Consider the following 11,433-nt stretch of genomic DNA (forward strand, 5'->3'; position numbering starts at 1 on the left):
TCAAATCATACATGCTAGAGGAGAAACTGTCCTTCCTATGAGCTTCCTCAAGGCCTCCTTCATGTCCCTGTTCCTCAGGCTGTAGATAAAGGGGTTGAGCATTTGTGGGACCACAGTGTACATCACTGAAGCCACAGCAGAATTCCTGGGGGAGTCAGTCACTGCAGAGCTGATGTACACCCCAAATCCTGTCCCATAGAACAAGGAGACCACAGACAGGTGAGACGCACAGGTGGAAAAGGCTTTATGCTTCCCTTCTGATGAGGGCATTCTCAAGACAGAGGACATTATGTGAGAATAAGAGAAAATGATCCCAGAGATGGCAGTAACAGCAAGCAGACCAATCACCAAATATACCAGGATGTTGTTGACAAGGGTGTCAGAACAGGCCAGCTTGAAGACCTGAGCAAGTTCACAGAAGAATTGGGGGATCTCCAGGTCTGTGCAGAAGGACAGCCGCAGCACCATCAGAGTGTGGAGGAGGGCGTGCACAACACTAATGAGCAGGGAGAGTAGAAGCAGGAGGATGCAGAAGATTGGGTTCATGATGACCGTGTACCTCAGGGTGTGACAAATGGCCACATAGCGATCATAGGCCATCGCTACAAGGAGACAATTTTCTAAACCACCAAAAATCAAGACAGAACAGACCTGAGAGAAGTAGCCTGTGTAGGTGATGCTCTGATCCTGTGCTTGGATGTTGGCCAGCATCTTGAGGATGGTGGTTGTGCTAAAACAGATGTCAGTGAAGGACAGGTTGGAGAGGAAGAAGTACATGGGGGTGTGGAGGTGGGGGTCAGAGCTGACGGCCAAGATGATGAGCAGGTTCCCAAGCACTGTGACCAGGTACATGGACAGGAACAGGCTGAAGATGAGGGGCTGCAGTGCTGGGTCCTCTGTCAGTCCCAAAAGCAGGAATTCCAAAACAGCTGTGTGGTTTCTAGTTGCCATGTTGAAGAATCTGAGGGAAGTGCTGGGTGAACAGAAAATGAATGGATAGAAGCAGAAACACTCTTTAAATCCACACCTGCAGACACCGTGGTCTTATGATTCCTGGACCTAAGATCTGTGAGAAAATGAAGTTCTGCTTTTATGACCCCCTATCTCTGGTACTTGGTTATGGCAGTCCTACCAACTAGTACACTCACAAGGAGACCTCCTCAGCATCTGTACAATTAGTCAAGTGAATTTCAGAATATTTTCTAACATCACCATCACCGTCCAGAGTTCAAGATGAATGTCACACAGAATGGGAACTTGTTGCAGACCGTTTATTGGAGAGGTACCAGGACCCATCCCTCTCTCCCTTGTTCCTATTCCCCTCACTGCTTCCAAGGATGAAATTCTAGTAACATTCTTGCCCTCAAGTCCAAAGCATTTCTTCACAGACTCTGTGTTACCTGGAGGGCTTCAAGGGGAATGGTTTCAGCATCTGACCCAGATACTAGAGAGAAGATTCATCCTCAGAAACACAGAGAAGGTAACTGAGTCAACAGGTTCCTGTTCACAAGGAATCATCACTGGGAAGAGGCCCAGGTGTTGTGTCTTCATGTATCAGGGCTGCAGAGTGAGGTGGTCACAAACTGACTCCTATCTTCTCTCTTCCCCTGGGGTTCAATATTCAAAGCTCCTCATTAGACCAGTTATTTTAGAATCATTCAGATCCCAGGAGTGCATATCTTTAAAGACCAAGAGTATATAAAACAGGAATTTGGAATGGCTGATTTCCTGACCCTGGAGGACACATGTACCCAATTCAGTTGTCCACTTTTTTTTTCCTACTCATCTCCATGTTATGCACCTGGCTGTCCACGCTCATTAATTCCCAGTATTCCTTTTAACTTACAAACAAAAAAATCCACATAATTACTAATATCAGGAACACTGATTCCTATTGTAGATGTAATCATATGCTTTAGATGTATGGGCAAAAATAATGTAATTATAGCTGGGTAAGGTGGTGCATGCCTGCAATCCCAGTGGCCAGGAGGTTGAGTCAGAAGGATCATGAGTTCAAACCCAGTCTCAGCAATGGCGAGGCACGAAGCAACTCAATGCTACCCTGCCTTTAAATAAATAATGCAAAATAGCACTGGGAATGTGACTCATTGGTCAAGTGCTCCTAAGTTCAAATCCCAATACCTTCACAGTCCAAAAAAGAATATAATTATATTCACTAAGATAAAGTGAAAATACAAACATTCAAGAGTGTTTTTACGTATGTCACATTGATATTTAATGAATCTTAGTATTTGTTTTTATGCTTGCAGAGAACATAATGAATCCCAGCATATTGATTCTAATTATTGTATTGATCCTAACCAATGTTGATTGACAAAAATATGGGAAGGGCAACAAATTTCTGAGTATAATTCTATAAATACTTTTAAAAATATTGTTGCAATAGTTACAATAATTTTCTTCACAATTGGAGAAATTTTGAGTTGGAATCATAGTCCTTCATGTTTAATTTGAGTGTTAATTTAGGTATAAAGTCATCAAAAGGTAGTTCAGTGCAGATATGTCCCACACACTCTGAACATTTGTGCTCATTTTAGAACCTCTTATACTTAAGGGCTTCAACATTTCCTGAGTTTATCAATATAGTTTATAAACACAGCGTCCACTCATGTTAAAAATGCTTCAAAAACTAATGATAGAAAGAACTTGCCTCAACAGAGAAAACAAACAAGAGCTTGAAGAGAGAGTCTAAGGCATGGGAGAAGACTTTTGCAACCCATCTGAGACATTAATATCCAGAATATATAAAAAGCTCAAAAACATAACAGGGAAAAAACAAAGAATCCAATTAATAAGCAGGGGGGAAATAACTAAACAGAGGAAGAAATTCACAGGACCAAGAAGTATATGAAAAAATGTTCAATAGTGTTAGCAGTTAGAGAAATGCAGATGAAACCTACTTGGAGATTTCATCTCATTCCAGGCAGAAGGGCAATTCACAAGAACACAAATAATTCTTAAGGGTGGGTGAGGACTTGAGGGAAAAGTACACTCACATATTGTTGGTGGGAACAAATCAGTGCAATCCCTCTTGAACACAGTATGGAGGTTCCTCATAACACGAGAAGTGGAACCACCATAGGACCCAGCTGTCCCACTCCTTGGCACAGGTCCCAAAGACCTGAAATCAGCAGGCTACAGAGGTGCAGCTGCATCTCTGCCCATGCCATGCCCCTGAGCTGCCCCCAGCCCCACATCTGCTACTTTGATGAGACATACTCCACCATTACTTCCTGAAGATTAAATCAAAATTGTGGGCTGATGGATTGTAATTATTTTCTGTCAAAACATAAGAATGAAAGAAAAGATAGACTATGCAAGGTGATTAAAAAAAGAAAAGAAAAAAAGGAGTAATGTATTAATATGTCCTAAACTGAATCCTAGGATGATAATGACATAACCTCTTAAATTTAGTGTCCAGCAGCCTGAAGATCTGCAGGACTAGGAAGATTGACAGGGCAAAAGTGAACCCTGTGCAACACACCAGAACAGACTGAGGCAGGAGGGGTGTGAGGTAAAGCCAGCTCAGTTGTTCTATTTGAGGGAACTAAAATGTCTGCTCAATACAAGAGGCTTGGCAGGGAACTGGGATGGTGAATGCCCTCTTCTTGCTCTGTGAGATGAACATGATTCATGGCTGAGGACATGAGCTGGAATTTGCTAAGCTCCTTAAGTCTGCAACTTGGTTGATTGTGGGGGCGCCTGGCTCTCCTTGCAGTGCTTGACAGAGTTCCACAGAAGGATGATTGCAAAGACTCATCCTAAAAGGATTGCATGCCAGATGTATGCCTCCCTAGCTTGGATGTTATTCTGTGGAGTTTTCCTAATAATATATTACTCACTTCAGTCTGGGGATCTTGCTAGAGGTGATGGGAATAATTCTACAAATTTCCAGAAAAAATCATGTTAAAACCCTGTGATGTTAACCTCACTACAGAAGAATGTTTTTATTATGTTAAAAACCAAACACTGCATTTACTGGCACAGCCAGAACCTGTTGGGGCACAATGTTTCCCCAAGTTCTAAGCACAAAGCACCTCCCACAGTAGCTATGGACCAGCTTATTTTATCAATGCCAAACCCTGGTACCCCCCTAAAGGCAAGCCCTTAGAGAAGGTAGATATAGATCTCCCCCTGTCTCCTACAGGGTGGTTTAATCCAGATGATGGTTTTGTTTATGTGTGGTGGTAAGGTAAAAGAATAAGGTTTCACAACATTCCTTCCTTTCTACAAGGAATATGTTACCCCTATATTAAACATTGGTACATAATAACCATTGGGACCGCTGCCCTCCTGTAGCCCTTAACTCAGCAATTTAGATATTAACCAGAAGGACCTAGTAGAGATGGTAACATGACATTATTTGTCTATTGCTTTACTGCAAAAGTAATAAGAATAGTCTTAGTCATATAGAGTTTAGATATTAAGGAAATAAACATTGTATTAGCTCATTGATATAGTTAGATATTCTTAAAACAATTGTGATTAGGTAAGGATAATCTGTAAGGTTACTGTTTTCCCATAATCTTTCGGTAAATACAATTTCTGCCTATACTTTGGAAACTTCTTTGATTTTATTAACCACAAGCCTGATATCAAAGCCTGAAGAAAAATGTATATAAACCCAGCTTTCCCCAGAATAAAGTGGGAATGATTGCACCAGATCTAGAGTCTGTGTCTTTCATTCTCCATCCATTGCGGATGCTGTCTCCCCGCGCCCCATTACCAGTGTGGAACCCATGGACTCCTGCTATGGCTTGACCCCGGCAGTTGAGGAAACCATACCATGTGGCCTATAATTCCACAGGGGATGTGGCATGGCTGTAGTTATCTTGGACTCCTGGGAACTCATGGTGGAATAGTTTTAAAGTGATTAAGAATCTAAAAAGGAATAATAATCCTCAACTATCTTGGATTGTGTAGTAAGGGTGAAAGGGGATTTACCTGAGTCTGGGGTAGTCCTGATGGAGTGTAAATTCCTGCACTGTGTAGAAATAACAGGTGAACATGACAAGGGCTTTTAGGATAATTGGGAAGTTAAAGTAAAATGCAAAAAAATCATGTCAGACAATAGCTAGATTGTGGAACCAACTAGATGCCCTTCAACAGGAATGGATAAAGAAACTGTGGTATATATACACAATGGAATACTATTCAGCCATAAAGAAGAATATTATGGCATTTGCTGGTAAGTGGTTGGAGTTAGAGAATATCATGCTAAGCGAAATAAGCCAATCCCCCAAAACCAAAAGCCGAATGTTTTCCCTGATAAGTGGATGATGATATGTAATGGGGGTAGGGGGTGTGGAGTGAGAAGAGAATGGAGGGACTTTAAATTAGGTAAAAGGAAATGAGAGGGAGGGAGCATATGAAAAATCATGGAATGAGACAGACATCATTACCCTATGTACATTCATACACGAATGGTATGAATCTACATCGTGCACAACCATAGAAATGAAATGATGTACCACATTTGTGTACAAGGAATCAGAATGCAGTCTGTAAAAAAGTAAAATAAGTAAATAAATGATGAAACAAACAAACAAACCAAAAAATCATGTCAGAGTCATTTTGTCAACTGACAATCCACCTTAAATTCACTCTAGTTGATTAGCACTGACATAGGGGATGGCTGAGAGGAGATTTGTGTTCCTATATCCCTCAGAAGGATATTCTTCCTCGTGCCAAGATACAGCCTATGAATGTTGCTGCTGTGACTGCAAAGAGGGGTAGAATAATATTTTATGTTTCAGTAAAGATATAGAATCCACAGTAAAGACCTGTGCTTACATGGAGGAATAAGCCGATAAAGAAGACAGAAGTACCCTTCACACACAAGAAACACAAGAGTTGTCTGTGGTTAACCTCTCAACAAAGGTGTAACAGAAGAAAATGCTGTTATTGAGTCTGATGTATAGTGTATAGGTAGGAAAGCTCTGGTAAGAAGATGATTAGGGATACTCCTAAAAGGGATCCAAAGTCTCCCCATACTGAGGTATGGGAGAGGAATGGAAAGTCAATGAGTGAGCTCTAAATTACTCCCATTAAAGTGTGGATTTTGCAGATGTTGGTCATTCTGGTTTGTGTAGTTGAATAACACAGATGATTTTCATGTCACTAGTTATTCTTCAATTCCATGTACAAATAATGTAAATGCTACATTTTCCTTAAGTATAGTTATTGTTCTAGGGCTTGTAGGATTTTCTTCAAAAGTGTCACATTTATGTCACTGTAACTTTACTGTGAGCAATAGACAGGGGGTGCTTTCTAATTTGATTACATCTAATAGAGTTGACACTGATTTTTGGCTTATAATTAAATTTAGATGGGGCAATAGTGAGTGTATAATAATTGGGAAATTAATATGGTGGCAAATTTAGCAAAATTTGAATAATATTAGGTTTTGAGATTTAAAGTTAATAGATTAAGATCTACTGTGATGATAATGTCTACAATGTCAGTCAAGGGGGCTGTTATCTTTAGAGGCAGTGGTATGGTTATGAGTGGGATATTTATAGGAGGGATGTTGACAGAATGGAGAAATCCTACAAAATGCTGCCAGTTGTAAGGTGTTTACTTGAATTAATTAATAAATATTTTTGCTAATACAGGTCAGTGTTGCACATTGTGGCTGTCATAGTAGAGCAAAGGAAATCCAGGCACATGCTGTAGACAGCAGTGAGGGACGTGGCAAAGAGGGTAATAAACGTTGGTACAGACCCCACCATTAGGCTTTCAGAGTAGAGACCTGCTAGAAGAGGCATTCCTGAGAGGCCAGGCTTCCACTGGTGAGTGAGGATGGGTAAATGGTAAGGCTTAAAATAGGCCTCTTCTTTTTCTCAAATGTCCTTTTCACCATTCATGCTGTGGATGATCAGTCCAGAGCAAGTGAATAGTATAGCTTTAAAAACGGCATGGGTGCGGGTATGCAGAAATGTGAGGTGAGGGTGATCAACATCTATGGCAACTGTTATTCATCCCAAGGGCCTGAAAGTGGAGAAGCCAGCCATTCTATTTAAAGTCCTTCTGTGGTATGGCACAGAGAGTGGTGAAAGTGTAGCAAGAGCTCCTAGGCATAGAGCCAGTGTTTGATTAGATTAATTGTAGGAGCAGAGCAAAGGAATGGAGCATAGAGATTAAAATCACTATCCAAGGTCACAGAGATGGCCAAATGCCAAGTCAGATCCAAAGTCCAGTTTGAGATGTAGGTAGCTTTCCATTATAACCATTGTGGAAGATGTGGGGTTTGAGAGTCAGGCTTTCTGGCTCATGAGCAGTTCTTTTATTTTATTTTTTTTTAAACATTTTACAGACTGTGTATTGATCCATTGTACAAAAATAGGGTACACCATTTTGTTTCTGTGGTTGTGCACGATGAATATTCATACCATTCATGTAATCATGCATGTATATAGGGTGAGAATGTCAGTCTCATTCCACCATCTTTCATACCCCGCTCCCTCTCATTTCCCTCTAAACTTCCTCCATTCTTCTCTCACTCCCCACTCACCTCCCCAATTATATATCAACATCCACTTATTAGGGAAAACATTCCACCTTTGGTTTTGGGGCTTGGATTTTTTCACTTAAAATGATATTCCCAATTCCATCCCTTTCTCTGCAAATGCCATAATATTATTATTCTTTAAGGCTGAATAATATTCCGTTGTGTATATATACCAGTGGTGCTGTCTTCTGATTTCCTGGTAGAGAAGGAAGCACACAGCAGGTGATAAAGTCACAGAGAAGAAGGTGACTGAACCTTCATCTTCTCAGAGAACAGACGTCCAAGGGCTCCCTTCATTTCTCTGTTCCTCAAGCTGTAGATGAAGGGGTTCAGCATTTGAGGGACCACCATGTACATCATTGAAGCCACTACACTCTTAATGGAAGAGTCACTTACTGCAGAACTTATATACACACCAAAACCTGTCCCATAGAATAAGGAAACAACTGAGAGGTGAGACCCACAGGTGGAAAAGGCTTTATACCTTCCACCCACTGATGGGATCCTCAAAATAGAGGAGACAATTTGAGCATAAGAGAAAATAATCCCAGAGAGAGGGATGCCAGCAAATAGGCTTGTTCCCCAAAATACCAGCAAATTATTAATTAGAGTGTCAGAACAGGCCAGTGTGATGACTTGAGTCAGTTCACAGAGGAAGTGGGGTATCTCCAGTGCTGTGCAGAAGGACAGCCTGAGCACCATCAGAGTGTGCAGGAGGGCATTCACAGTGGTGACCAGCAGGCAGAGTAGAACCAGCAGGACACAGAGGTGGGGGTTCATGATGACAGTGTATCTCAGGGGGTGGCAAATGGCCACATAGCGGTCATAGGCCATCACTGCAAGCAGACAACATTCTAAACCACCAAAAATCAAGACAAAGCACATCTGGGAGAGGCAGCCTGTGTAAGTGATGCTCTGATCCTGTGCTTGGATGTTGGCCAGCACCTTGGGGATGGTGGTTGTGCTTATACAGATGTCAGTGAAGGACAAGTTGGACAGGAAGAAGTACATGGGGGTGTGGAGGTGGGGGTCAGAGCTGATGACCAGGATGATGAGCAGGTTCCCCAGGATGGTGACCAGGTACAAGGACAGGAAGAAGCTGAAGATGAGGGGCTGCAGTGCTGGGTCCTCTGTCAGCCCCAGAAGAAGGAATTTTGGAATAGCTGTTTGGTTTCTGCCTTCCATGTTGCTGATGAATCAAACAGAAAAGATAGTATGTAAAAAGTGAATTAGATGGTTTCTACAAAAGTTGGAGCCTGCATCACCTGAGTGTGCACATACAGAATCTTGGTGCCACTTTGGGCTTACCTTCTACAGGGCTGGGAATGTTGACAGTGCTCTATGTTTAACACGCACTCTGGGTCACCTTTCAATCTCTGATCTTTGAGAACCAGTGCTTAAAAACAAAATTGCATTTATATTGTGAGCAATATAAATATTTAACAGCATTTGGGAACTCCCTTAACCACTTTTCTCCTCAGATCCTCTAACCTCCTTTCCTTGTACTGAGCACCAACACTTTTTCATGCTTTGCACCAAGTACTGAGACTGAAGCAAAATTAAGACACAGATTTCGTTTGAAAAAATTTCACTCCTTCAAAAAAAAAGAAAGTGAGAATAAATGTCTCAATCCCATTTTCAGTACAAGGGTCTCTGCCTTTGCCATGACTCAGAATCCCCAGAAGGGCTTATCTAAGTACAAATGAATCAGTTCATGCTCCCAGGCCCATGCATCCCAGAGAACAAGCCATGGACACAATGGACCAACTCAGTGTGATCAATGACTGGGTCAGATCTCAGGTCGCCTGACTCCTGAGGTGACTCTCTTGATCAATTTCTGCTAGCATCTCTGGAAATACAAAATTGGCACCACCCAATGACCATGAACATCTCAGAGTTTCCCTTTCTGATTTCTTTCTGAACATTTTTGGAGACCGCTGCCCTGTAGGACCCGCAGTGGTGGCTGGCCTCACCCTAAGATGGCGCTGAGAAGCCCAACTGCAAAGAAAAACAACTTTAAGGAAGTGCTTTCTATTGGCTGACTGATCTCCTCCGCGTCCGTGCTTAGCTCGTGATCAGTACATGTCCTCATTACCCACCATTAAGTCTCCACAAGCCAAACGCCTGACCCGTTAAGTTGATTGGCTGTTACATCCCATAAATACGCCGCTGCGTATTTTGTGCGGCGGAGAAGAGAAAGGCAAGGAGGGCAGGCAGCAGCTGTGGGACGAGAGAAGAGGAGAGGCGGCCACGGCGTGACGAGAGAGGAAGAAGAGAGAAGCAGCAGCTGCACAATAGAAGAAGGAGAGAGAGAGCTGCGTGACAAGAGAAGAAGAGGAAGAAGACGGCGGCGGTGGAGGAGGAGGAAGAACCAGGCACTCGGCTCAGAAGCTCTCCCATAAAAATAAAGACCTTAAAACTTCATTTGAGAGCCAAGTCTTCATTGTACTCGCTGGACGAGACAAGTGGTGCCGAAACCCGGGACCCCTCGCACCGCCACAAAAGAGGTAAGTAATATCCAGGTAAAACAGCTGTTAAAACGAAACAAGTCAAGTAAAATAAGTTAAGAAAGGGTAAAGCAGTATACAGGAAGCTGGGTAAAGTAACCCCCAGCGGAGCTGGGTCAAAAAGGGCCCAGGTATAGGGAGCTGGGTAAAGTAACCTCCAGCGGAGCTGGGTCGAAGAGGGCCCAGGTACAGGGAGCTGGGTAAAGTAACCCCCAGTGGACTGGCCAGGTATTAAAATAATAAGATTTTGTGTGCATGTTGTTTGTCAAGAGTTCATGTCTTTGGTTGTACTGTATTGTTGCAGAGCGCTACTCTTTTTGTTGTTTTAGTGTGACTTAGCATTGTAGTGTGGGTAGCATTTAAAGCTTTAGAAAATGGGTGGCGAAACATCACGGATCAGAATGGAGGGTCCGCTTAGAGACTTATTAAAAGCAAATGGAACACCTCTAAAAACAAGACTGTGAGGCTTTTCCTCAGAACAGTAGAGGAAGCTGCACCATGGTTTTTAGATGAGGGACTCTTAAATATGCCACAGTGGGATCACTTAGGAGAGGATCTAAGAAAGAGAGAGAAAGTAGAACCATTGCCAGTGGGCACGAGTGCAATTTGGAAGTTGATTCACGGGTGCTTAACTGACCCGAGGCCAACATTTAAAGATACACTAGAAAAAGGAGAAGATATTTTAGAGGAGATAAAAGAGGGATGATCCAGAACCTCTGAAAGATTATCAAAGAGGGAAAGTTCCTCGGATGAGGAAGAACTTTCAGAAGAGGAACTAGAGAGGATAGTTAAAAAAGAGGAACAGGAAAAAAGAAGAAAGTTTAAATTCAATATTGTACCAACAGCCCCCCCCCCCCACCTATAATCCGTATTATGACAATAGGGAAGAACATACAAAAAACGAAAGGGTAAATGAAGAGGATATATGGGAAAAGGACTGGAGTTCTATGTTTCCTGTTTTTGAGGATCCAGGGTCACAACAAAGATATCATCAGCCCTTGGATTTTAAAATAATAAAACAATTAAAAGAAGCAGTCGTGTCATATGGCCGACAAGCAGCATTTACGCTGTCGTTAATAGAATCAATAGGGGCCATGAACTTAACACCTGATGATTGGGGAAATGTGTCTAGAGCGACATTATCTGGGGGGCAATATTTAATATGGAAAACAGCATGGCAAGAATATTCTTCTGACACAGCTTGAAGAAATATGGCAGCAGGAAATCCACAATAGGATATAGAAATGTTAATGGGGACAGGTCAATATACAGGACAACAGGCACAATTGAATTACAATCCTGCTGTCTACATGCAGATAGCTGCTGCAGCGACTAAAGCATGGAAAACTGTACAAGGAAGTGGGGACCTGCAGGGCCAATTATCTAAGGTCTTGC

The 11,433-nt window shown here is 42.2% G+C and overlaps 1 protein-coding gene across 1 annotated transcript; it reads right to left on the reverse strand.

Moving 5' to 3' along the window:
• On the reverse strand, nt 1-8,716 carry LOC306646375 (olfactory receptor 1078-like; the record flags this gene model as incomplete). The annotated part of the gene is made up of 2 exons (XM_079115023.1): nt 1-973; nt 7,767-8,716. The coding sequence occupies 2 exons, from the start codon at nt 8,714-8,716 to the stop codon at nt 1-3; spliced, it is 1,923 nt and encodes a 640-aa protein (XP_078971149.1).
• Between the last annotated feature and the right edge of the window lie 2,717 nt (nt 8,717-11,433).

Source organism: Sciurus vulgaris (assembly GCF_902686455.1).
Source record: "Sciurus vulgaris genome assembly, chromosome: 16".
In the NCBI taxonomy this organism is placed as follows: Eukaryota; Metazoa; Chordata; class Mammalia; order Rodentia; family Sciuridae; genus Sciurus; species Sciurus vulgaris.